The 27,640-nt window shown below is 40.1% G+C and overlaps 1 protein-coding gene across 2 annotated transcripts; it reads left to right on the top strand.

The window, feature by feature from the left end:
• zmynd11 (zinc finger, MYND-type containing 11) lies at window positions 1-27,418 on the top strand. 2 transcript variants are annotated; one of them, XM_014971807.2, is made up of 16 exons: window positions 1-183; window positions 3,872-4,007; window positions 8,056-8,215; window positions 10,126-10,149; window positions 14,932-15,093; window positions 15,585-15,662; window positions 16,730-16,822; window positions 17,538-17,625; window positions 18,290-18,345; window positions 18,458-18,535; window positions 19,506-19,624; window positions 22,279-22,624; window positions 23,346-23,420; window positions 24,038-24,316; window positions 24,399-24,584; window positions 24,986-27,418. In XM_014971807.2, the coding sequence occupies exons 2-16, from the start codon at window positions 3,877-3,879 to the stop codon at window positions 25,106-25,108; spliced, it is 1,998 nt and encodes a 665-aa protein (XP_014827293.2). In that variant the 5' UTR covers window positions 1-183; window positions 3,872-3,876; the 3' UTR covers window positions 25,109-27,418. The 2 variants fall into 2 exon arrangements, with proteins under 2 accessions (XP_014827293.2, XP_014827294.2); XM_014971808.2 differs by lacking the exon at window positions 10,126-10,149.
• Window positions 27,419-27,640: the final 222 nt, after the last annotated feature.

Here is a 27,640-nt window from a genome sequence, read left to right as displayed (position 1 = left end):
CACCTGCTCCTCTCTGTGTTTACCTCCCAATCCCAGCGCTGCTGTAACGGTGGCAAACTGGACAAAAAGCACCATCTTCAGCCCGGTGCGCCAGAAATACTGATGTAAGCTGCCTGGTGTTCCATCCTTCTGGGATTTTTTTGTCAGCTACACCGTGTGTTAGTGCCACTGTCCGTGGCGAAGGTGAGTTTGGTGATCATTGTGGTGAAAAATGGCTCAGTGACTCAAACACTGCGCGACCAGACAGACAGCAGCTACAGGCGCTAGCACCGTTAGCTTAGCATGAAGGATTGTGCACACGGGGATCTCTAAAGCAAATCAGGTTAGCACATTTCTATCCGAGGGAATTTTGTGACAACAAACTATTCCGAGTATATTCTTTAAATATGTTCCTTTCCTTTGGTTATACATTTTGGCAACGTTTGCTGATAAGTTTGTTAGCTTTGAGGCTAACAGTGCTACATATCAGTTTGGCTTGGCTAACAAAAACATAAATAACTCACTGGCAAAACGTTGCTGCTCATTTAACATTGTCATTATTTGAGGCCACTTTGTGTCATTGTTTATATCTGCAACACAGGGAATTTAACTATACATTTACTAGTATATATTTGTCGTGACTATTCGGATTTCAGGCGTTAGCTCGCTGGCTAGCAGAAGCTACACCGAGCTTTTTAATGGCCTCCGCAGCTGCCTCTTTGTTGCCAGGGGTTCAAGTGATGACTGTAGACTGTTGTCGAGGAAAAATGTTAATAGTTTGGTTTTATGTCACAGTTTTATATCGAACCGCCGAGGTTTGCAGTCCCAGAAGGCGTCAGTTGGTGTAAATAACATCATCAATCTTGCTGTTGGCGGGTTTAATGGTCAGTGTGGTGCCAAACTCTGTACCTGCAGCTGCACACTTTAACGCTGACATACAGCCGGACTGGTTGAACAGAATATCACTGATGACTGGGAGTCAGAGAGTCATTTCTGTAATCAATAAAACCTGGTAATGTTTCCGTAGGGGTCATTTGGTTGTTTAGTTTGATCAAATGAAAAATCAAACCCGTTTTAAGCGCATGGTTCCAAACACAAGCTAGAAAAGTGTGGGTTTGATCAGATGAAAAAAAAGCAAAGCATGGAAAATACTTTTATTCCAACACATTACTCTGTTATCATTCTATTATAGAAGAGACACATCATTCATCCATTCATTTTCAAACCCAAGACCTTCTTGGAGCTGCACCACATCATAAATCCATCTGTCTGTTTATGCATCCATCCATTTATCCCTTCACGCTTCTGTACATCCACCCACCTGTCCTGCTTTTCTAATCATTATTCATCCATCCTTCCTCTGATGAACTCACTTAGGATCAATTCATCTCTGTTTTTAATGCGACTCTTTGTCTACACCAAGTTGTCACATGCTTTATTACAGTTTTAGTCAATTATGAGCTAAAAGAAAAGTTGGTTAAATGATTCCTACAAAATGCTTCTTGGCTGTTTGGTGTCAGTTTTGAAAGTAATTTGATTGATGTCTTGCTTGTTCTGATTTCTTGACCCAAATTATCTGCACTGGTAGACCTCAACCAGTCGGTGACAGGTAGTTTAGTCCAAAAAACAGTTGCTTAATTTAGACAAATGGAACAGAAATATCCCTTATTGTTCCACACAGTGGAAATACAAGTGCAACAGCAGCTTTAAGGTTCACACAAAATGTCAAAAGGTGTTAAAAAAAAATCAATAATAATAATAATATACTTTACAAGATCATGACATCTTGTAAAGTACAGGTGCTTATTTTGCTAAAGCTCATACATGCAATTGATGTTATTTTGAAAAATAGTCTCTTATATTTTAATCTATATTAGTTTTTGTGGAGATCATTCCTAAACCTCTCTAGTTAGATGATTGGATTCAGTAACTTTAAAATAGTTTCTCCTTTAAAGACATTCTAGATTAAAATTTGCACAAAACTTCAAAATCGTCACATTTTCCAGGTTATGATTAGACTTTAGTAGCTTATTTTGTTTTAAACTGGTTGTCTCCTAAACTCAGATGTTGTTTTTCGTCTCTGTAAACCGTAGTTTGTGCTTCCTTGACAGAAAGTGTGAGGATGTTCATCCCTGTTGGCGCCTGTCGCTGCCTCCTGCTCTGTTAAACATCTCCACTGAGGCTCGCTGCTCTTCAGGGCAATCAGACGCTTTAACTATTTTTATGTGTAGCTTGTGGCTGAGATTTATGGAAGTGACATCTTTGGTTTCATGGATGGTTTAGAGGAGCGTTGCATGAAATTGGATTTGAATTTCTTAAGATACTGGGTTAGGTCAGCCCTCTGCAACACAGGAAGGAAGTTCTGCTGAGAACCATGTCTTTACAAATGGACTCTTTTTCGGTTTAATGTGCGCCTGGTGTGGAGAAACAGGGATTAAAAAGGATTTGTTTTTATGTAAAGTTGAGATAAAAGTGAACGTATTCCTGTTGTGACAAAAACCTGTACATTTTATTTAGACAGCAGTCAGTTAATTCAGGAGGGGAAAAAAGAAATATTGCATTAATGTGAATCCTACTAAACTTTTCTTTGGAAAAATACTTAAAATTTGTCTGAACTTGAGGACATCTCAGCTGCTCAGCTGCTATCAAATCACCTCAGATCTTCTGGACTTTAGTTAGGCCACTTCTGAGCTTTAAGTCATGATTCAGATTTATAGAAGTTCCTCTTCACTTGGTTTTAGACCATTAAAAGTTTTCCTACTTGCTTTTTGGAAACATGAAGGTATTTTTGCTAAATCTATCAGCACTTGGATGTTTTTCTTTGTCTGAAAAAGCTTTTATCATCCTGCCGTATCCCAAAGCATCGACTCAAGAAGAGACTGTTGTCTCTACAAAGCCAGAAAAATAAATGTATTTTATTTTCCGCTTTAAAATAATGATTTTTTTTCTTGGCATTTTAACAGCAGTGTTCATTGTTTTTATATTTTTATATCCACTCTGTATTGTAATCTTGTATAAAATACACTTTTAGGCCTATTAGGGCCACTTTGTTTCAGACTAGAAACAAACAGTTGATTTCCATAATAAATTCAACTGTGTGCCTGAAGCAGATCTGTTGTTTGTACTTTTATTTAATTTGAACTCATTGACTAAAAAAACATTCATTAAAGGAGCTGAAACAACAGGCTGTAACATTTCTGTTAGATTTCTTGGGGTGAGAAGAATAATTACGTTTCTGTGGGGATTTAATGACTAAAATAAAACCATAAACATGTCAAAATTTGACAGGTTGAAAATAAATTTGCTTAATGGAAATACCAATTTATAAAAAAGAAAAAAAACTAATGTCTTTGAGTTTTGCCGCTACGATGAAGTGGCTTTATGGTTGTATGGAAATTGGTTTATTTTGCAAAACTGTGATGGAAACACTTTTTTGCATCGTGAGTCACATGATCAACAACAAGGTGTTGCCACTGGTGAAACTACAAACAAGACAGAAAGTGGTTGGAGAATGATGGCTTGGTATTTTTTTATAGTGTGAACATTTTTATTCACATGTAATTTTTAATTATGTTTCTTATTTCATGGAAACACTGCAGTTAGAAATTAATGTTTTTATGACGTTGGCAGAATATCAACAAAGATTTGTGCACATTTGTAATAGAAATGCAGCTTATGTCTCTTTGTCCTGCAGCCCATTAGTTGGGAATAAAACCCAGTATATGAATAATTTTTTATGCCAAAACAGAATAATCCGTTTCCGTCCTTATTGGTTGCCTTCTTACTCTCAGAAACATGGTTTCCTTTTCTTTGTTTTTGCCAATTCTGGCTTTAAAACACTCAGTAGATTGAACTGAAGCTGATTCTGTGTTGTTTCTTGTTTTTCTTAAAGCTGTGATGAATAAGGAGATCATGTCCCGTGTGGTGAGGAAGAGGCAGGCGGATCCTAAGGTGGTCCAGTACGTGTGGGAAGCCATCGAAGTCATTCGGAACCAGAAACAAATCGCAAACATGGACCGGATCTCCAAGTAAGTTCATCGCAGATACGCTGGCTTGTGGAGAGGATTCTTTCTTTTGCTTGAGCAATTTTATTTCTACCGAATCTGTAAGCAACAAACTTCAGAACTTTGAATTTTAGTTGATCGTTGCAGGAACTAGAAGAGTTTGTGGTTTTTGACAAAGACGTCGCTAGAACTCGATTACACTGGATTAGCAGAGCATTCACCTTCTAGATCAAACTTTGAATCATATTTAAAACTTTGGTCCAGTGTTGGTCCATTGAGATAGATTTTATTTGCATTGAATGTTCTGCTCAGTTTCAGATTTTAAAACTTTAATGAAGGACAAGATAGACTGCAAATGTTGAAGAGTTCAGTGTTTGTTGTCACATTAGATCTTATAAAAATAACTGAAAAAGAAGTTGGGTTTTCATTATCCATGAGCAGTAATCATCAAAGTTACAGAAAATAAAGTCTTGAAATGTTTCACTCTAATGAATCTGTATATTACTTTCTGAAATATTAAACGTCTTCCACAATATTTTTTATAGATGTTCCTGTATTGAGTACAGATATTTCTTTGCGGTGTTTATTGTCAATTTATTGCTGAAGAAACAAAATTAATAATTTACATTAGAGCTGCACAGTCTATCAAATTGCAGATGTCATTGATATATGGCAAAATTAGCATCACAAAGCAATGTTTGGAAAAATATTAAATAATGTTGGAGCTAATGGAGTGGAAGAAACATTACTACATAACAGCATTACAGGGGAAAACTTTCCTAAAATCATACAGCTCTAATTTACATTAATTAAAAAATTGTTGGTCCATTTAAAACTACTAAAAGCAGCTCTGAGCAGGTGGGTCTTTAGCTTTGATTGAAATGAACTCAGTGTTTCAGCTGTTTTGCAGTTTTCTGGACGTTTGTTCCAGATGTGTGGAGCAAATCCTGCAGACCTGAATGATCTGGATGGTCGATACAACAGCAGATCTTTAATGCATTTTGGTGCTGAACCGTTCAGTGATTTATAAACTAACAGCAGCATGTTAACGTCTTTAGAGCTAGTGTGATGTGCTCCATCTTCCTGGGTTTAGTGAAAAGTTCTTTTTTTTTAAGGCAGACCTGTGAAGAAGCTGTGGCAGGAATCAATGCGACTAAAGATAAATGAGTTTGTCTAGATCCTGCTGGGACATTAGTTATTTAATCCTGGAAATGTTCATCAGCCGATAGAAAGCCGACTTTATGTGACTCTGAAGGTTCAGATCAGATCCAGTTATTAAAGCTTTTAAAAGGTAAAAATTGAAGAGGATTTTCCATAAACTCAAAATGTTTGGAGAAATCTTCAAACAGCTGCTTCTGGTTGGTTAACTTTTTCCTTCTCTTGGCAACATGAGGTTAAAAACATCAGACAAAGAAGCCACTGAAACGGTGATCAATACTTGTTGCTGCGTTGCTAACATGAGGCTCATCCATCCCATAATGCATCACCCCTCCCTCCCTCCCTAAGTGGCGGGTTGATGATCCTCCACCGCTCTGATGCTTTATGGCTCAGCGTCCAGATTAATGAACACCTCCTCTGCTGCAGACCAAACCAAACGCTTTCAGCAAGTTGGCGAGCACCTTGGGAGCTGGCTGCTCGCCAAATGAGTGTCGGCGGAGAGTGGCTGTTGTCATGGCAACAGTACGCAGCGGCATGCAACGGATAGCTCCCCCCTCTCTCTTCCTCTCTCTCTCTCTCTCTCGGCCTCCGCCCTATCTCGCCCCTCTGCAGCTTAACTTCAGCGTGAGCTCAGCGGCTGGCGAGGTGGCGGTGATTACGTCGGCTCTGGAGGAACCGAGGGCGACGGGCGGCGGTGGGAGAATGATTAACCGGCTAGCCAACCAAACAGCTTCAGATCAATTAGTTATTTATTACCAAAAAGGTTCAGTTACCTGCAGATGTTCTACCGGGTTTTTATTGAGAAGAAGAAGAGCACAAATACAGGTTTTTATGTTGCTAAATGAAACAAATATGTTTTTGTTTTCATGTTTAGTTTAGGGGTGGGTTTTTATCGTACCGTTTATCAAGAGACACTGCAAAAACACAAAATCTTACCAAGTATTTTTCTAGTGCTAATATCTTAGTTTTGTCTTATTTGAAGTGGATCAACTTAAAAGTACACTTTCAGCCTGATATAGGAGCTTATTTTAAGTCAGTAATTACTTAATATTGGTGAAAATGTTCTAGTTCCATTGGCAGATTATTTTACTTGTAACAAAACATTTTCCTCTTTTGAAATAATCTGCCAATGGAAGTGGAACTTTTCATCAATATTAATGAATTATTTACTTGAAACAAGCTCCTATATGTTCCTGAACAGTTACTTGTCAGTTAGTTTTGTCTTTTTTTAAAGTTTATGAAGATATTTGGTTTAGGAACGAGACAAAAGATACTTGGTCAGATTTTGCGTTTTTGCAGGATAAGAATTAAAATTAATTCTTTTCACAATAAATTTCAATTAATGATGTTTAAAACCTCCTAAAATTGTCTGTATTTTTGGGATTGCTAGTCTTACCACTTTTCCCATTTTTTTTCTTTTTCATTGAGATCATCAGTAGATGTTAAAACATTAGAAAATATGATTAAATGTAGTTGTTCTGTGCAGTTTAGGGATTTAAATCACATTTCTTTCTGCGACTGGTGGCCTAAAGAAGTTTATTAACAGATTTTTAGAGGAGGATTTGTGGAGCTATGTCGTACCAAAAGTTACATCAAAAGAAGTAATAAATTGTTAATATTGTCACTTTTATGCTAGTACAATATCGTCACAAAATACTGTGATAAAACTTTAACTTTGTATCCATCCGCCTCTTATCTGGTTTGGATAACAACAGTTTTGGAGCAAACTCCTGACAAAACACGAAACTCTGCTTTGATTTTTCCATTTAGTAATTCATTCGATTAAATGCAGTTAATGCAACATTTAATGTGAAAATAGTCAATAAAACAACGTGAGGCCATGAAACGATACATAAACTCAACAAACACACATTTACAGCAGGCGATCCAGAGTCTGGCTGCTTTATTTCTGGTTCTGTGTTAATCGGCTGCTTGCAGGAGACGATCAGACTTCACCTGTTTATGGCTTGAATCGTTTCCTGGTGCTTCCTGACGTTCGGACCGTTTCGTTCCGTAATCTTGGCTGACCCGGGTTCAGCCATGAGGCTCGCTCTGCTCTTTTCTCACGTTGTTAACGACCAAACACAGACGGCGACGTTCCGGCTCAAGGCCACAGCAGAGGGTCCGTGACCTTTCACACCGAGGTTCCCTGCACGTCAGCAGGCAGCTGCAGGAATCAGGGGAGAATTTAAAAGTAAAGTTCAGCTGTCCAGCAGGAATGTTGTTAAAAAAATGAGAGAGAAAAAAGTTGCACATAAAATTTTGAAGCTGAAAGAACATGTTGTATATTTATGATTTCTCTAATCCAGCTGATGCACTCTGCCAACTTTTTCTCTCTCTTCTCATAACTCTGAGATTTCCAAAATGTTACAAATCACAATTTTTTTTGAGAGGCAGAACGCTCTAAAGGATGAAACGGAGGCGCTCGAAGCGCGGCGAGGCCCGTTTGCAGTCCTTGGAATGACTGGATTAAGAATGACACAAATCTGACCCACCACATGGATACTGTTTCATTTTTTAGAACAGGATTTCCACTAATAAAATCTTAAAATGGAAAGTTTTTGGTACAACACAAAGTAGTTTTTATGCTTGATGTAGCAGTTAAAAGCAGGTTTTGGATAGGCCCTTTTGTTAATCAGCAGTCTGCAAAGAGAGCGACCCACATGCAGCGACCTCAACATTTCAATCTCAAAACTTGTATTTGTTTCTTTTAAAGGTACAGAATCATGTAAAATGTAACTTTTTTTAGTTAGCATGTTATAATGTTATTCGCTCATGTTGTCTTGATGCTTTCTTGCATGTTTGAGAAATCCTTTAATCTCCTCGGCATCCTGTTGAAAACGCCTGGCTGGACTTAGCCCCGCCTTCGAGGCGCAGCATGTTGAAGGCCTTTTCTTGGCTCTGGCCTCTGCAGGTATCTGAGCCGGGTGTTCGGCATGCACCCAAAGGAGACGGCGCGGCAGCTGAGCCTGGCGGTGAAGGACGGGCTGGTGGTGGAGACGCTCACCGTCGGCTGCAAGGGCTCCAAGGCCGGCATCGAGCAGGAGGGCTACTGGCTGCCTGGAGACGAGATGGTGAGTCCAAAACCGGATCCTGGAGGTTACCGGGGGAAAGAATGTACAAAATGATAGAAAAAAAACACATTTTACTTATTTATTTCTGTTTGTTAATCATAATAACCTTTTACACATATGGTTTAGCGTGAGATAGTGGTGAGATAGTTTAGGCTTCACTGGTTAGAGTAACTTGATTTATATTAGAGATGCACTGATCTGATATCAATATCTGTATCGATCCTGGAATAAAAAAAATCTAGATTAAATATCAGTGACAATGTGTCCAATCCAATAAGAGCAGATCTATTCAGTCTAATTCTATACTTTGTGCTCTGAGTGACGTCCGGCTTTATTATTTACTTTACATTATATTCAGCATTTCTAATTGGAGTTTCTGAACCAGTTGAAAGGTTTGTTGCAGTTTATTTTTACTTTTCACCAAAATAAACAACCTGTTGTTTCTTCCCGTTTCAGTTTCTTTATTTATTTTACAAGTTAAAGTTGTTTTTAAATGTTTGACCCAAGCTATTGAAGCTGTTGGTGTATTTACGTGTGTTGCACTGGCACAGAGTTGACAGATAAATTTGTAATTCAGCACATTAAAAAAAGGTTTTAAGCCTTTGAACACAGATTTTTCTGTATCTCAGCCTCAGATATCGGCATCAGAAGTTAAAAAAGTGAATCAGTGCATCCCTAATTCATAAATATATCAATATTTTGGCTCCTTTAGTCGTGTCTGTAGGCTTTTTAATACCTGAAAACAGAAGATTATTAAATTTTCTCAGTGAAAATCACCGTAAAGGTGAAGATACCTGAGATTCTGTCACCATAAATGAATCTGTTCCATATGAGAGTGATGTGGGGGCAGATGCGACGTCTGCAGATGTCGCAGTCCTGTTACTGCAGCCGTAGATGCTGATGAGTAACGAACAGCGCAGCAGACGGCGCGAGGCCATCTGTCAACACGCCTTACGAGTCTCCGCTCCAGCAAATCGCTGCAGATCGTCCTTGAGCTCCTTTTATTCTGATAAACGTCTCAAAACAAAATGGAGAGATGACACAAAGCGCAGAAATCAGTTCTGTTGGAGAAATTAGAACAAAACACAAGACAGCCACAAAATTTATGGTTTTAAGGGGATTTTATGTGATAAAAAGTGGAAACAAAATGATTGAAAATTGTTTTTTTGCACTGCAAACAGTATTTTTGTGTCTTAGTTTTGTCTTATTTCAAGTCTTGTAACTTGCAGGGTAACTTTTCACAAAGATACACAAGCTTATTTTAAATCAATAATTCCTTAAATGTTGATTTAAAATACTTGTAAACTGACAGATTATTTCACTTATAGTAAAATGTCTTGTAGGTGAAATAATCTGCCATTGGAACCAGCACATTTAGTTAATATTAAAGAATTATTAATTTACACTTCACAACTTCTCACTAGTTTGTCTCATAAAATCCCAACACAATACATAAACAACAAAAGTTTGTGGTTGAGTATTTCCTTCATGTTTTTGTTTCTTGGTTGTGATTTTTACATTTACTACTGACAACTCAGCTGAACTTAAACTTTAACAAAACCTGGTCAATTTGACGACTTCTCTGAAATTATAATGAACATGTTTGATTATTTCTTTAATTGTCTATGAGGTTTGGTAATATTCCTGTCATATTTTATGTTGAGAAATCAGATGAGGAAAAGTTTTAATGCCAAAACCAGAAACGTTTGTTCTGACCTCCTTGTCATCTCTGCATTTTGTTTTATCATGAACGAACAGTGGATTTTGCAGGTCGTTTTAGTTACATCTTTATAAAATATATGTATAATTGTGTAAAAGTGCAGATTTAGGTCATGCTAGTGATGTCCAGAGGAGCTGCAGTCGTGTTAGCATCATTTAAACACTCCTCTCTGAATCACTTGCAATCACAGGAGCCGAAAGCCGAGGGCAGCAAGGTAAGGCCTGCATTGATGTTTCAAACCAGGGTTTGTTTCTCATTTGATGCCCTGTTGCCCCCCATTGTCTCCTCCCCCCCCCAACTAACATCATCATGTGAGAAATCAGTCCTGCCACAAACGGTGCTGTCAAGGATCGGAGTGAATCTTTTTTTTTTCCCAGCACGCTGCAGAAAAAATTCACATTGGTTGATTTAAAACTAAAAAATGGTGGAAAATCTTTAAATTTCCTCCAGTTGCACGACTCTGCATGTTTCCTCTCAGCTTTAAGCTGGGCCCTGTGATTCAGCTCTGCTGTAAAAAAGCTCACGACGGTCCGACGCAGCGCTGTGGCTACTTTTCCTGAAAGTGAGCGATGATTTTACTGAAGCAGGATCTGGCTGCCAACCTGCAGGTTTGCTGCTGCTTGACTTAAAATCAAACCAAAACCTGGAGCTTCTCCACTGGAGAAACATCCTGCAAATCATTCAAATCAAAACATCATGAGACGTCATGCAGGTCCAGCTTAGCTGAAGGTCGGCAGCGATCCCCAGTGAGCTTGGTAGTTGTAGTTTTTTTCAGAAGAAGTGTGTCCTGCTGTGATCTTGCCTCTTGTCTGGCATGCTTTTTCTGCTCTGACTGGGACTGTGGGAGGGGTTAGCCGTCTCTGCCTGCTGCTAGCAACCCGCCCTGCTGGTTATTTCAGGAGAGAAGTCACTGAAAGGACAGAGCAGAGTGTGATGGTGAGGCCGGAGGCCCGTTCTCCCTCCGCCGGTACCTGGATTCAGTCCAGCTGGCCTGAGCTGCATCCTCTGCCTGACCTCAGAAATATTTGCTCCTCAATCAGAAACCTGCTGCGTTTCCATCCCAAACACACATTTTACAAACCAAAGTTTCAACTCTCTGCCTCAGGCCAGGTTGGGTTGAGTCCAGGTTTCACCAAAATGATCAGGTTCTGAAAAACTGCTGAGTATTTCAAATTAATTAAGCTGTTTTATTTTAAGTGTGTCCTGTATTTGATTGATTAAAGCATTATTATGTTGCTGCTCTGTGTCCAAACATTAAAAACCTGTTGAATCCCATCGGCCTGTTGACAGGCTTTTTTTTTTTTTTTACTTTGGAAACGTTTTGGCTTTAAGCAGCTAATTTAAATTTTGAAATAAAATAATAGGTTGGCTAATCTAAGCGATATAAATTTCATGTCACCTCTTTACTTCCTGTCTCAAGAGGAAGTCAATTAAATACTTTAATGAACAAAGAAACAAAGATGGGGATCAAAATATAAATCAAGTGGAAATTTTGGTATTTTAGGACAAAGACGACAATAATTCATATAAGTAACAAAAATAACAAAATCAGCCAGAATAATTTTTTTCTGAATCAGTTTCTTTGAATAAAAAACTGATGAAACTTTAACAAAAACTGCAGGTCTGTGAATGTTTTGGTTAAAACATTTTTTCATTCAGTGGGTAGAAAATCCAGAAATTTTACTCAAGTAAGAGAAATGATACTTCAAAATAAAACTACTCAAAAGTAAAAAGTACAGCGTAGTAGAAATACTGCTAAAAGTAAATTTTTTCAAAAATAGTTACTCAAGTTAATGTAACTGGTAAATAAGTGTGGATGACACCAAGCTAGGGGTCAAAGGTCAGGCTGTTTGTCTCATTATTCTTGTTTTTTTTCCCACACTGCTTAAAACTATTATCTGTCTTGGATATTCTAAACCTGAAAGAACCTCAAAACGATGTTTTCTATCCGTCTTTCCTTCAGTTGAAAAAGATCCACTGATGACGTCTGTTTACTTCTCAAATTTATTCCAAACTGAGTGCAGGTGTTTCACATCTCTGCCGTCGGGTTGTTTATGGCAGGCTCAGCTCAAGCCCAGCCCTGGAAAGCTGCTTTCTTTTTTTAGATGCTTCGGTCAACAACACACCTAAAGGAAACAACTGAATTTCCTCAGCAGCGGGTCAATCAGGTCGTAACGAGTCGTTCATTTGATTCTGGTGTGTTGGAGAAACGATGCGTCGGTCCGACACGTTCAGGAGAGCGTTTTGTTATTTCTTTAGTTTTTGTTCATAAACTTGATCTAAACGTGGTGAAGGCCGCTTTCTTTAAACCTGTTATTAAAAACCAGATAACGACGTTTCATGAGAGTTTGAACGTGGCACATTTCAGAAACCGCTGATCATTATGGATGATTTTCCTGTATTATAAATTCTCCCAGTAGTTATTGCAATAAAAAACAATATTGTTGTTTTGAGACCATTTTAATGTAATGCTAATGGCATAATAATGTAAAATCATATTCTCAGAGATCAATAATCTTTACATTTTAATGAACTTTTAACTCTGGAACTGGAAAACATTTTAAATATCCAAAAATAAACAAAACGGGGATGACAAATAAAAAGCACCAGACTGAAAACTTTTATCATCCAGTTTTTGGTAGAAAGAGAAAAAAGAAAAATGAAATCATGCAAATAGATATTAAACATGTTTAATTTATCATGCGAATGATTGGTTTATTGCTTATTGCAACAGGCCTAGATGTTCTTCTAGAGTTTACAGAAAATTGTTGACAGAAATATTAAATCTCCAGTGGAATAAAGGCAGCAGGAGCTTTAATAACCACTGGTTGCATCAACCTGCAGCAGCTGCACCAGGCGGCCATGTCACCTCGACGGAGGTTTCTCACACCCTGCTGATTATACTCCATGAAACATACGATGCCAGCAAGGTGTACCTAATGAAGTGGCCGTGCGTGTGCTGTCCATTGATGAACGCTTTGATCTCAGGCGGCGTGTCCTTGGCTCAGAGCTGCAGTTTCTGAAGTGTGCCACTTATCTTTGATCAGAGTAGCAACAGGAGAGCGGCTCTTGACTCTCTGAAGGACCATCCTCGTGTTTTCGAGTGTTTGTGCTGCTGAAGAGTCTATTACTGGTGAAGAGGAAGTAGATGTCCTCTGGGAAATCTGTTGTGGGTTTCAGACTAAATAGATTTGGATTTTAAACCTTTTAAAGAGACAGTGTCATGCATTTTTTAGCTTTATATCCTGTTATAAAGTTATTCCCTCATCAAAAACATACCAGGAATGTTGCAGCTCCTCCCCCGTTCAGCTCCTTCAGACTAGCCAGCAGCAATTAGCAGACATTTTCTGAGCCCATTATAGGAGCCACTTCTCAGTGAAACGTTGGTAAAAATGTTAAGGGGTTAATGGAGGAGCCATGTTGTGATGACTTCCTGAAGGTGGAGTTTCAGAAAGAGCTGGAGCTTCTTAAAGAGACAGAGACCCAATTTCAAGACGATAAATTATAGTCAAATTTATTTTGTCATCCTTAATATATATATAGCATCTTTAACAACTGAAGGAAGCCTAGTAACTTGGCTGTGCTATAAAACGACACTCTGTGCCTGGAACTCGTGTAATACTGCCTTAATAGTTTTTAAATGAGAATAAATCTGAATTTATTCTTTGCTCCATTGAAGCTGCAAAAATGGAACCTCTCCATTATCCCTTTGCTACGTTTTACAACTTTCTGTGTCTCAGAGTTATGCAATGAAGATGAGACAGGTGTGATTTCTCTGTTTCATTTTTCCGTTGGGAACTTCCAGATCCTTGTCATACATTATTTACGGCATTATTGGGTTCAGTTTTCACTAATTAAGCTTCACATTTTGTCATGGTTGCAGTAAAAACGTATCTCGATTGCTGAGTGGGCTACTTCAGTGTCTTTCTCTCTAAAGATCCTGGTGTCTTTCTGTTGATGAGGTCATTTTTCCAGTTTTCCAGTTTTAGAAATGTTAAAAAACAGAAACCTTTGCAGAATGCTTTGTGCATGGCAGCTGCTGCGTTTATAACCTTAAAGCAGCTACATCAGCAGGTCACAAGCACAACACAGGAGAGCTCTGATTTATTAATTCATTTAGTTTTTAATAAGCTCTGCAGCTTGATACAAATTTCCGGCGCTCCGCTCCTAAATCTGCCCAGACGTTGTGTGGGAGGAACTGGAGCGGGATGAGTGTGTGGACATGAAAATCTCCTGATCATCGTTGATAAACTACATCACAGTGTCGGTGCTGGTCGGTCATGATTAATAAATGGAAACAAATTAAAGTTCTTACAAGGCTTAAGTATTACTCAGGCGTGGCTATTTTCATACTGAGATTGAATACCTGCACTCTTTTAGGTTTTACATTTAATCTGAGATTTAGAGGTTTAGATAAATATGCAACACTTACTGAAACATAATCGTTTAGCACTGAATTGTATTAAGTTTTAACATTGATCCAAAATAAGCTGCTTTTAACAGTTTCTATATGATATATGATTACAGAATTCTCCATCCTGCAGCTTTAAACGTTTTACAAAAGTTTTCAGGATAAAATTGTATTCTTGTCTATTCAGAGTGGAACATATTTACTCATCCATCTGTTTTAGTTTTAATCAAGGACACAGATTTGTTGCATTGCAGCACTTTCTAATTGTTTGACATAAATTTAACTCCCAATCAATTTTTGGTCAAAGTTGGTTGCATATGCTAACATCAGAGAACGCTTCCTGTTAATTAATATCTCATAATGTAGCACTAATGGTGGTTTATACCAAAAAAAATCATGGATAGGAATCAGAGCAGATTTTAGGAAATAGATGTTGTTTTAGAAACACCCTGAATCCCGTCCAGCAGAACAAACATGTCGGCTGTAGTTTGGAGGAAGGAGAAGCTTGTTTCCTCCCTGCTGCACTCGGCCGTGGACGGGCTGGGGGGTCACCCAGACTGGTTCTCTGCTGTTTGTCCTCTGCAGGACTGGGAGGCGGAGAGCCACGACTGGTACTGCTTCGACTGCCACCTACCAGGCGACGTCCTGCCCTGCGACAACTGCTTCCGGGTCTATCACCTCAAATGTCTGCCGGAGGAGTGCAAACCCAGAGACGGAGGCTCCCACTGGCAGTGCGTCGTCTGCAGGGTGGGTGCTCTTATAATACAGATGCTTTATTTATTTTTATGTAATTCATCCATGAAGCTGATTTCAATTAACAAATCAAATTTGTAAAGTGATTTTCATCATAAAAACATAAAAATAGTCACCAATTCAGAAACCAGTAACTGTTACATTGTATTGAGTACCAACCATCAAAATCTTCGAAACGCATCAAATATGTTGGTCAGTATTTAATTTGTCCAGCAGGTTTTTACCTTCATTTAAAGGAACTCAGTGTTTCAGCAGTTTTGCAGTTTTCTAGAAGTTTGTTCCATAAAAACTGGATGTTGCTTCTCCATGCTTGGTTCTGGTTCCTTTTGCTGCCAAGTTGTTGAGTGATTTCTAAACTGCCAGAAGTACTGAAGTCTTTTCTCTGAGCTGCTAGCTGAGCCAGTGGAAGGTGATGATGTTGGAAAAAGTTATTAAAATGTTGGAGTCGCCTTTTAAAGCGTCTTCTGTCCTTTTCCCTCCTTCAGGGAAGTAAAAAGAAGAACCTGAACAAACAGGAGATGTGTAAATACCTGCGCTTCATCATCCAGCGGATGAAAGAGAGGGTAAGAAATGCTAATATTCATAACTCTGTTATCACAGCATTCACACCCCTCATGTTTTGCATATCAATGTTATTTTGCTCCTGAAGCTGGAAGTGCAAAGTAATCTTTTCCATTTTCTGCTCGATCTGCCCACTTCTGTTATCAGAAGTCTTTTATTGGGTTTAGTGAGGACTGTCCTCTTAAACACCAGCAGTTTCACATTAATCTGTGGCTTTTCATCTAATTTTTAGTTGTTAGATTACAAACAGGCTCATTAGATTTTAGGATTGATGTTGAGGCTTTAAAAATACAATCTCAGGTTTTTTAATTTCTGATTTTTAGCTGTTTTTTCCTCCTTTCTTTTTTAAAAAAGAAAATACAAATTACTGAAAATATTTTCAAAAATGTTTTTTTTTACTTCAACTTCCCTTTTAGTTGAATTAGTTGAAATAATTTCAAAATCTAACAAAAAACAAGCAGTAAAACATCCTTGTAAAACAAGATGGATGCTGTACAGGCTGACATCACTCATTAAATCTCCATAAAGTGAAATGTTATTGCTTTTCCTCATTAGATGTTTTATAAAGTGAATATTAGAAAGGTCAGACTGACTTAAACATGCAGATGCTGAAATCAGCTGAAAATAGTTTGAGACACATTTTATAGACTTTGGAAATGTGTTTCAAAGTCCAATATTACATAATTTATGTAAAAAATTAAATATGTCGAGACACTTTCCACAAGCAGCACATGTGAAAATGAAAATGCATTTTATTGGTGCTGGTAATGGTAAGATCCAGCTGTTTTCTCTCCACTAATTTATGAATAAAACCCAGAAAATGAATCAGTTTAAACATTTCAGCTGGATTTAAGTCTCTCTACAGCAGTGCAGCTTCCAACAATAACCATCAGGTTGCCTGAATCCAGCGTCCTTGTTTTGTTTCCACATTAGACTCCATTTTATTTCTCCCCTGTGAAGGAGCAGTGAAGCTCATCGTTAACTCTCCTCTCCGTTTCCCCGTCGGCTCGCTCCGGCTCCTCTTTACGAGCTCACAGTAAATCCTGCCTGTCCTTGCTCTGCTCTGCAGGCAGTGGATCTGAACAAAAAGGGCAAAGACACTAAACACCCCATGTACAAACGGCTGATCCACACCGCGCTGGACGTCTCCAACATCCACGAGGTAAAACTGCACCGTCTGATTGGTTCCTAATGCAGATCAACCATCATCAGACCAGACTGGGTGGTTCACTATGCTGAAAGCAAACATGATTATTAAAAGATAAACACTTTATGTTTACCAAACATTTTCCATTTTAAGAAGATTTCAGTTTGTCAGTGAAACCTTTGCTCTTATTAAACAGAAAACTAAAATCTCTACATGAAGAGATTTTAAAAATGCGATGGGTTTCAGACGTGGAGTCGGGAAATCTTTACTTTTGAGCCTTGAGATATTTACCTTTTTTTTTCTTTTCATTACACATTTTGTTCACTGAAAAATACTGTAAAGTTTGAATTCAGTTTTAAAATAAGCAGCAATTCAGTTAGTTATAGAAACAATAGCAACCAGACGGTTGGTGGTGTTGGTGGGAGTGTTTCTGTCTGTAGTCTGGGTGAACTGGGTCTTTGGGTTCTGATCAGTGGAACATCACAGCAGCAAAATGTTGGCTTCCTGCCCAGACCTCTGTCTGTCTGTGTGTGTGTGTGTGTGTGTGTGTGTGTGTGTGTGCGTGCGTGCGTGCGTGCGTGCGTGCGTGCGTGCGTGCGTGCGTGCGTGTTAATAAACACACTGCCCTCTCCTGACCCTCTCCATGTCGGTCATCGAACCCACACAGTCTCACTCCGTTCATGTTCTTCTCTCTGTCGGTTTTGTCTCCATGTGTTTCCTTCTGTTCCAGAATCTGACTGAAGGAAAATACAAAACCTTCGAGGAGTTCAAAGCTGACGCTCAGATGATCGTTCATAACACTGCCATCCTGTATGGAGGTATTCTGATAATTCCCAGAAACTAATACTGCTCTATGGCTGATAACCGATGTTTACCTATAACTGCTCACTAAGAGCTGAAATATGTGATTAAAAACATTTTTTAAGTATTTATTCTTTCCCAAGGAAGCAAATCTTACAGAGCGTATGAAGAGAACATCACAATGTTTGAGTGATCAGAGTGGACCATCGTGGTAGCTTTGTCAAGCTTCATCTGTAAAAATGATAAAAACTGAATCAGTTTCACATACTCTTGAGGTATAATACTTGATCTCTACATGAATGTCTCTATAGAACAGTAACTGCCTATTTTCATAGTTAATAGGCCAAATAAACCTCAACATGCATTAATACGCTCAGAGGAAGCCATCTTGGCGCGACCACAGAAGCTAACACCTGTAGTCTTCAGTTCAGCCAATCGGCTCCAAGGAAAGTAAATGCTGCTCCTGGATTGGCTGCTTTGCAAATCCAGCCAATAGCAGGTCAAATAGCTATTAGTATTAAAGCTTCCCAGGATGAATTTTCTTTCAAGTATTTTAGATGAACCCAATAAAATCTGCGAATAATTTGGATTATTTTATTATCTTCACTGTAAAACTGCTGGTTGGAAGCAACAGATAAATTTTTAACCCTTTAGCGTTTTGACTCATTGTGTTTGTCGCAGTTCACAGCGACCAGGCCGAGATCGCACGGCTGCTGTTTAGCGACACATGCCACGAGGTACGCTGGGTTTTCTCCTTCACGCTCAGAGCAGCGGCGCTTCAACGTGTCCATTTTTAAAAATATATATTTACATTAAACTCCTTTCCTTTTTGCCTCTTGTCTGTTGCAGTTGAACGAGTTGGTGTTGTGTAAGAACTGTTTCTACCTGTCGAACGCCCGGCCAGAAAACTGGTTCTGTTATCCCTGTGTGAGTAGAACCGAACCGAAGCTGTAACCACGGTGACCCTGCTGACAGCAGCACCACAAACGTTAAATATTTCACGTTTTCGGCCGCATCACATTAAAGTTTAGCTGTTTTCTTTCTTCTTTTTTATTTGATGCAGAATTGTACAGGACAACGTTTTTTAGTGCTTTATTGAGATGAAATTTAAATTTAAAAACATTTTGAGATAAAATAAATGGATGAAATAATAAGAGCAAATGTTTTAACATTGTTTTAAAGCTCATGAACATCTAAAACTGAACATTTAACTGAAACTTAGTGAAAATAAGTTCTTCTGCTAGTTTTTCCTTCCTAGTTTTCTTCAGCTGCAGCTAATTGATTTTGCCAAAACTGGTATTTTATCCATCAAAATTACACAAATAGCTGTACCAAGGCTGTAATGATTAAGAAGATTATTTGTGATTCATTGGTTGTTGAAATAATCAACCAATTTAATGATCTTTAATCAATAACTGGGGTATACAAACTCAAAAAAGGCCATTTACTGAAAAAGCAACATATTCAGAGCAGCAATGAAGCCAAAACATTTTGAAGTTAAGATAAAAACACTTTTATCTGTCAATATGTTTTACCCAAAACTCAAGTGGATTTTTTTATATTTACTTGGTTCAAATTCACTAAAGGAATGATGTGTTATTGCAAAAGCAATAAAAAGTTGTTTTTTTTAAAAAAAGAAACAGAATTGAATTATTTTTTTGCATCTTTTAATGTTATTCAAATATCGAATAGAAAGACTTAAGTGATTAAATAAAAAATTTACACGTCTTTTTTTATTTTTGTCTAATTAATCAGTTACTAAAATAATCGTTAGTTGCAGCCCTACAAGCTTTAAAGTTCATGTGGTAAATTTTTTTTATTCCTACTTGAAACGACTGCTTCAGATGCAGAGAAGCGGTTCTGAAGTTCTGAGTTTCTGATTCTGTTTCCTCTGCAGACTCCGAGCCATGACCTGGTCTGGGCCAAGATGAAGGGCTTCGGCTACTGGCCCGCCAAAGTCCTGCAGAGGGAAGACAACCAGGTGGATGTTCGCTTCTTTGGCCACCAGCACCAGAGGTGAGAGGCACACAGGGATGCACCGATCCAGCACTGATCCAGTGTTTCTGATACCGATCCAGCACCGATCCAGTGTTTCTGATACCGATCCAGCACCGATCCAGTGTTTCTGATACCGATCCAGCACCGATCCAGTGTTTCTGATACCGATCCAGCACCGTTCCAGTGTTTCTGATACCGATCCAACACCAATCCAGTGTTTCTGATACCGATCCAACACCGATCCAGTGTTTCTGATACCGATCCAGCACCGATCCAGTGTTTCTGATACCGATCCAACACCGATCCAGTGTTTCTGATACCGATCCAGCACCGATCCAGTGTTTCTGATACCGATCCAGCACTGATCCAGTGTTTCTGATACCGATCCAGCACCGATCCAGTGTTTCTGATACCGATCCAGCACCGATCCAGTGTTTCTGATACCGATCCAGCACCGATCCAGTGTTTCTGATACCGATCCAGCACCGACCCAGTGTTTCTGATACCGATCCAGCACCGACCCACTGTTTCTGATACCGATCCAGCACCGTTCCAGGGTTTCTGATACCGATCCAGCACCGACCCAGTGTTTCTGATACCGATCCAGCACCGATCCACTGTTTCTGATACCGATCCAGCACCGTTCCAGGGTTTCTGATACCGATCCAGCACCGACCCACTGTTTCTGATACCGATCCAGCACCGGCCCACTGTTTCTGATACCGATCCAGCACCGACCCACTGTTTCTGATACCGATCCAGCACCGACCCTCTGTTTCTGATACCGATCCAGCACCGACCCACTGTTTCTGATACCGATCCAGCACCGATCCACTGTTTCTGATACCGATCCAGCACCGACCCACTGTTTCTGATACCGATCCAGCACCGATCCACTGTTTCTGACACCGATCCACTGTTTCTGATACCGATCCAGTGTTTTTGATACCGATCCAGTGTTTCTGATACCGATCCAGCACCGATCCACTGTTTCTGATACCGATCCAGCACCGACCCACTGTTTCTGATACCGATCCAGCACCGACCCACTGTTTCTGATACCGATCCAGCACCGACCCTCTGTTTCTGATACCGATCCAGCACCGACCCACTGTTTCTGATACCGATCCAGCACCGATCCACTGTTTCTGATACCGATCCAGCACCGATCCACTGTTTCTGATACCGATCCAGCACCGACCCACTGTTTCTGATACCGATCCAGCACCGACCCACTGTTTCTGATACCGATCCAGCACCGATCCACTGTTTCTGATACCGATCCAGCACCGACCCAGTGTTTCTGATACCGATCCAGCACCGATCCAGTGTTTCTGATACCGATCCAGCACAGACCCAGTGTTTCTGACACCGATCCAGCACCGACCCACTGTTTCTGACACCGATCCAGCACCGATCCACTGTTTCTGATACCGATCCAGCACCGACCCACTGTTTCTGATACCGATCCAGCACCGATCCACTGTTTCTGATACCGATCCAGCACCGACCCACTGTTTCTGATACCGATCCAGCACCGACCCTCTGTTTCTGATACCGATCCAGCACCGACCCACTGTTTCTGATACCGATCCAGCACCGATCCACTGTTTCTGATACCGATCCAGCACCGATCCACTGTTTCTGATACCGATCCAGCACCGACCCACTGTTTCTGATACCGATCCAGCACCGACCCACTGTTTCTGATACCGATCCAGCACCGATCCACTGTTTCTGATACCGATCCAGCACCGACCCAGTGTTTCTGATACCGATCCAGCACCGATCCAGTGTTTCTGATACCGATCCAGCACAGACCCAGTGTTTCTGACACCGATCCAGCACCGACCCACTGTTTCTGACACCGATCCAGCACCGATCCACTGTTTCTGATACCGATCCAGCACCGACCCACTGTTTCTGATACCGATCCAGCACCGATCCACTGTTTCTGATACCGATCCAGCACCGATCCACTGTTTCTGATACCGATCCAGCACCGACCCAGTGTTTCTGATACCGATCCAGCACCGACCCACTGTTTCTGATACCGATCCAGCACCGACCCACTGTTTCTGATACCGATCCAGCACCGACCCACTGTTTCTGATACCGATCCAACACCGACCCAGTGTTTCTGATACCGATATCTGACATCTATTATCAGCCGATACCTAATCGATTCATAAAAACAGCTGAACCGACATAAAATGGTTCATTTAAAAAAAAGAAGATGAAACATGTAAACACAACTTTAATTTGTTCAGTCAGTGCAGACAGTCAGTCGTGTTTTGATAATAAATTGAATTAGTAATAAAAGTGAATTTATTACTCATTTTTAGGCAACTGTATGGATGTGACTGTGTCACAGCAATTATAGCCCCACAAACACAAATGCTGCTCTAAAAACATTCCTACTTGTTTCACACTTTTAGAATTTGAATTTTAAATATAATGTAAGATGAATAATGAAGCAAGACGTCACTCAGAGCACAAAGCATAGAAATAGACTGAATAGATCTTGGAACATTGTCACTGATATCTGATTCAAAACTCTTTAAAATATCGGGATCGGTACAGCTCTTAATATCGGATCGGTGCATCTCCGGCAATGTTTCCTCGTCTGGTCCCGTTGATCCATATGTGTTTGGTTCTGGTCCGGTCCGCAGAGCGTGGATCCCGTCTGAGAACATCCAGGACATCAAGGTGAGCGTCCAGCAGCTGCAGGTGAAGCGCAGCAACGGCTGGAAGAAGGCGTGCGAGGAGCTGGAGGTGTACCAGCGCTTCCTGAGGGAAGGCCGCTTCTGGAAGACAAAGATGGAGGACAGCCCTGCGCCGCACCAGCAGAACCAGAACCAGCGGAAGCAGCAGCAGGACGAGGAGGAAGACGAGGAGGAGGAAGAGGAAGAAGAAGAGGGCGAAGAGGAGGCGGCCAGCAGGAGGACGCAGAGACCGGAGCGGACGGACGAAGCCGAGTCCAGCATCTCGTCCACCAGCAACGAGCAGATCCGCCACGTGAGTCGGGTCACAGAAATAAATGGAATAATTACGATCAGTATTTACCTCACACAGCTGCTGCTCACAAAAACAGTTTCATTTCTGTTTCTAACTGAGTCATAAATTAATTAGCATAATGACCAAAACAAATAGGAAATGCAGCTTAACTTGACTCTGAATTGATCTGAATTCTCACTGCAAAGCAACCATCTATAAATATCTGTAAACAGATCCAACAGCGCCACCATGTGGTAAAACAACAGTATTTGGTACTGTCCAGTATGTCTGTGGTTGCAGACATATTGCATTACTTCCTGTATTGTTGAGCTCAACTCTGGACTATTTAACTGAGAATCATCAAAACTGAAAACACCAGCAGAGTTATAAAAAACAAGACTGTTAGTTTAACTTCTCATCTGATTGTTGGAGTTCATTTTAGTTTATTTACTTAAAGAGAAATGACACATTTAAGTCCAGTTATAATAAAATGCAGCCAAATTGATAGAATTTGGTAAAACATTTTCTGTCTAGAAAATTCTAACAAGTATTTTCTATGTGGTGGCGACGTGAAGAGGAGAAAATGCTGTTTTTTATGAACTTACACCCAGAGTTGCTGCTTGGCGTTAAACTGTCTGCTGTGATAAAGAACTGAGTAAAAAACGGGGAAGAACCCGAGACTCGGATCCGAATGGACGGACCTTCTGTAGAATAATCTTGTTGATTTATGTTTTTTTTTCAGTTGAAAAGCAGCCAGGAGCCCAAAGCGAAGAAAAGCCGCAGGTCTCTAATCGTTGAACCCAAAGAGGAAGCCAGTGTAAGTCAGCAGCTTGTTTGTTACAAACCGACTCTTATTGATGATCTGAAAGGTTTTCTGCAGAAGACTGAAAAAAAATCTGTGGTTGGGATTAAATATCCAACATGAACAGACAATTTTTATTAAAATGGGAAACAGTCGACTTAAATATAAAGTCACTTAAATATTAATAACAAACTATTACTATTTTGGTTGTCTTTGGTTTTTATTTGCATTTTATTTATTCCTTTAGGTTGTTTTGTTTTTTATTTTTATCTTGGATATTTAAAATGTCTTCCAGTTCCAGTGTTAATTGTTCACTAGAAAAGTTTCCTGATATTTACTTGCATTTTTAAGCCATTATCAATATATTAGTTTGAAAATATATGGTCTCAAAATGACAATATTATGGTTTCTGGGACAAATTAGTGTCCAGCAGATTGTTGAGCACCAAAATCACAAGTTAAAGGGAAATTATTACAGATTTTTCAAGAATCTTTTTAGACTTCATAACAAAATGAAGACTTTAAAATAGAACAAACAGAAAACGGAAAGAAAAGGAAAGTGTGAAAGGTAGAAAAATGTTGGACCTTGACCCTGAGTTCTGCTCTGTAACCGGACCGGGTCGCTCGTTCCAGGAGCCGGAGCCGGAGATGGAGGCGGTGAGCTCCAGCCAGGAGATCCCGGTGTCGTCGGCGCCGCCGCCGCCCGAGAAGCTGTCAGTGTCGACGCAGACCAAGAAGGCGAGCGGCGGCTCGCCGCGCATGCTGCACCGCAGCACGCAGACCAACAGCGAGGGGCCGTGCCACAACATGTGCCACGAGAAGTACAGCAAGGTGTTCGGCGAGGTCAAGGAGATGATGAAGGCCGACAACAAGAGGGAGACGGAGCGCGTCGTCAGGGAGGCGCTGGAGAAGGTCCGCTCGGTTCTGAAGCTCTCCCAGAAATAACCCATCGTTTCTTTACTCTAAAAAACAGATTTATATGCTTCTCCTGCAGCTTCGGGCTGAGATGGAAGAGGAGAAACGTCAGGCGGTGAGCAAGGCGGTGGCCGGAGTCCAGGCGGAGATGGAGAGGAAGTGCAAACAGGTGAAGGAGAAGTGCAAAGAGGAGCTGGTGGAGGAGGTGAAGAAGCTGGTGGCCCAACACAAGCAGCTCATCTCCCAGACCAAGAAGAAGCAGTGGGTGAGTGAGTCTGTGCCCGACGGACGCCCCGGTCGGCCCGCTGCCCGACGGACGCCCCGGTCGGCCCGCTGCCGACCGAAGCCAGGAGGCGGGTCTAAGCACTGTCAATCATCCTCCATATGGTGCTGCTCATCCTCCCCTCTTGCTCTCTGCTTGCTCAGCTAGCATGAGTGCTAATGCTACTTAGCATGGCCACCGTTCTCTGCCATTAGCACATTTGGCAGCAAGTACATGAGTTTGATTGGCAGCGCTAAGCCCCTCCTCCTGACTCTGATTGGTTGTTTTTGTTATATGCTGCACCTTTAACTAACATACTCCATGCTTCTTTGAGTTTGTTGCTGAGCTGGTTAAATAAAGAACTGTGTATTTTTAATAATAAATAATGAAATGCTGTTTTTCAGTGCTATAACTGTGAAGAGGAGGCCATGTACCACTGCTGCTGGAACACCTCCTACTGCTCCATCAAGTGTCAGCAGGAGCACTGGCACGCAGACCACAAACGAACCTGCCGCAGGAAGAGATGAACAAGCCCCGCCCCTCCTCACACCTCATTGGCTCCCGCCCTCAGTCAGTGAACAACACACACACACACACACAGCGTTTCTCCCTGGGAACTGGTTGGACCGGATGTTTCTGCTGCGTGGCGAATGATCCCGTTTTATTTAATGTAGCCATCGTTTTCTTTTCTTTTCTCTTGAATCGTGAAGTTTTCTCCGCTGCAGAGATTTTTATGTTCTGTTGTTTTTTTTGTACGTTTTCTTTAACGAAATGCTGATGTTGCGTCTATTTAAGTGAGCATTAATAGAAAACATTTTATGACCTGGATTTAAAAAGAAAATGTTTTGGGGGTTTTTGTGTCCTTGCTGAACAAACTCTGATTTCATCTGTAGCAACCTGAGCTGTCAGCGGTTCGGCTTACAGACTTTAGTCATGTTGGATCTTTTTTTTTGTTTTTGTTTTATATAAATCTATGGCGGTGGATGCACCTTTTTATCATGTCTACCTAAAATTTTATCGTCCTCAATCATTCATTGGGAACAGGGTCAAAATGTCAACTTTTAAAGCCAGTTGACAAGTAAATCTTCCCCTTATTTTAAATTAATATTATCATAAATGGTATAAATATGCACCAGTTTGGCTTCTCGGCTGACTGGACTGTTTCTCTGAGTCTGAAGATGAAGAAAAGGTTTACAAATTACTCTGAATCTGGAGAATTTTATAAAAGTCGTCTAATTGATAACTTTTACTCGTTTAACAATCTAAAACTGCCCGGTTAATCCCCTCTGCCCGGTTTGTTGAACCTACCTGAGAAGATCGGACACGTTGCCTGGACGATCAAATGTATATTTTTGCGAACGTCATCGGTGTCATTTTTCTCGTGGTGTGCGCTAGTTAAAGACTTTCTCACTGCGTTCTGCTGTTGTTGGTGCCTGTTTTCCTTTCTGCCAGTGAGGCCAACATGCATGTCGATAGCTTCACCTCTTTTTCTTTTTTTTTTTTTTGCGAAAACAAGAAGAAAAACGAGGAGAGATGGACCGAAACTTTATGCAAACATGAGCGTTCAACACTTATCCCCCGCCTGAATTGGATGTGTCGGTGTTTTAATACGGAAAAGAGGCAATAAAATTGCCAAATTGTGATTTTTTTTTTTTTTAATTATTTTAACTGATGATCAAGTGAAAAAAATCTACCTATTTAATTTTTCCTGTTGCCTTTTTCCTCAGATTATTTAGGTTTTCATCTAATTTTTTGTTGTAAAAGACGATGAAACGTTTTGCGTGAGGACGGAAAGTTCTTCAGTTCCAGTTCCTGTTTGTTTTTCTGACAATGGTCTTGTTGAATGTTAATTAAATGTGCAGAAACAACATAGTTAGTGTTGTTGTCTGCATGGAAAAATAATGCAAGAGCCACAGCTAGTTAAGATTCAAATAAAATTCTGGATTTTATGTTCTCAGAATATTTGGTCAGAGTTCTCCGCAGGCTTTCAGAAAGTCCAACGACCCGCAGACTTGTTTCATCGTTGCACTACGTGTAAATACGTCAGTAAATCCCACTTTAAATCCACATTTCATTTAATTTCAGAGATCTTCGATGACTGTTAGTTCTAGTTTTGTACAATGTACAACGTTTGTCATATCAGCCGTAGTGACGTTTATCTTGTTGCACCTTCATCAAGTCAAAATATTTCAGCATTTTTTGTTTTTGAAGTTGAATAAACGAGCCTGTCCCTCCAAACTCACCGTTTGCTGATGACACCATTTTGTTACACATCACACAACTTACTTTTTCCCCTCGGTTTATTTTTTATATTTGTCCATCCAACTGTAACATTTTTTTAAACTTCTTTTCATACGTGTTTGTAACCTTTTTGATGTCATTTCTTTCTTTTTTTTATTATTGCATGAAATCAAGTATGTGACTCCACTTCGGATTTGTTTTTATTCCGTTTTTTTCCTCCCCGGATGTAAAGAGAAAAAGTTTTTGCACTCATCTGAGGAATGCAGTACGAGGATTTTTATTTTCCAGGAAGGTTTCGAGCTGGAAGAAGTGAGTCGTTTAACCCGGACTTTACCTGCTCTTATTCCAGGGTATTTCTGTAAATATTACTGTGTGATTACATGAATTCTCCTTGTACTCAAAGTACAAACACCAGGAATAAAATCAGTGTGACGTCTCCTTTGTTTTCGCTTCTCGTAGAACATGCTCTTCTGTTCACATGTAAACTATCATTAACCGAGGCAACGTTTTTTTATGCTCCCAACACTCTAGCTAGCAATATGTATATAAATATATTCTATGTGCTAACATGGGGGAAATAAATGTATCAACAAGTCGGTGTGATTCAGTTCTCCTTATTCTGAGTTCATTAATGGATTCATGATGAAAACCTGAAACCAGCTTCACCAGAAACAGTTTACCTGCCACAGTGGATGATGCTGATGAAATGTACGACGGCGTATGGAAGTAGGGGAAAAAAAGTCAATTTCTGCCAAAAAAAACACACAAAAAGAGAAAAAACAAGGAAACTTTTGAGCTTCAAAAGTGGGAAATTCACT

The sequence above is a fragment of the Poecilia mexicana genome, unplaced genomic scaffold, assembly GCF_051168715.1.
Source record: "Poecilia mexicana isolate PSO_F unplaced genomic scaffold, ASM5116871v1 scaffold_17, whole genome shotgun sequence".
NCBI classification, from domain to species: domain Eukaryota; kingdom Metazoa; phylum Chordata; class Actinopteri; order Cyprinodontiformes; family Poeciliidae; genus Poecilia; species Poecilia mexicana.
Note: the sequence above shows the minus strand (reverse complement) of the source record. Positions and strands in the feature narration are given on the sequence as shown.

What these genes read in the sequence shown, in the direction of transcription:
- zmynd11 (XM_014971807.2), top strand. Translation starts at nt 3,877, where the DNA reads ATGAATAAGGAGATCATGTCCCGTGTGGTGAGGAAGAGGCAGGCGGAT. An exon ending in TTAGCGACACATGCCACGAG is followed by an intron (nt 18,346 to 18,457) that starts GTACGCTGGGTT and finishes TGTCTGTTGCAG; the next exon opens with TTGAACGAGTTGGTGTTGTG. An exon ending in TTTGGCCACCAGCACCAGAG is followed by an intron (nt 19,625 to 22,278) that starts GTGAGAGGCACA and finishes TCCGGTCCGCAG; the next exon opens with AGCGTGGATCCCGTCTGAGA.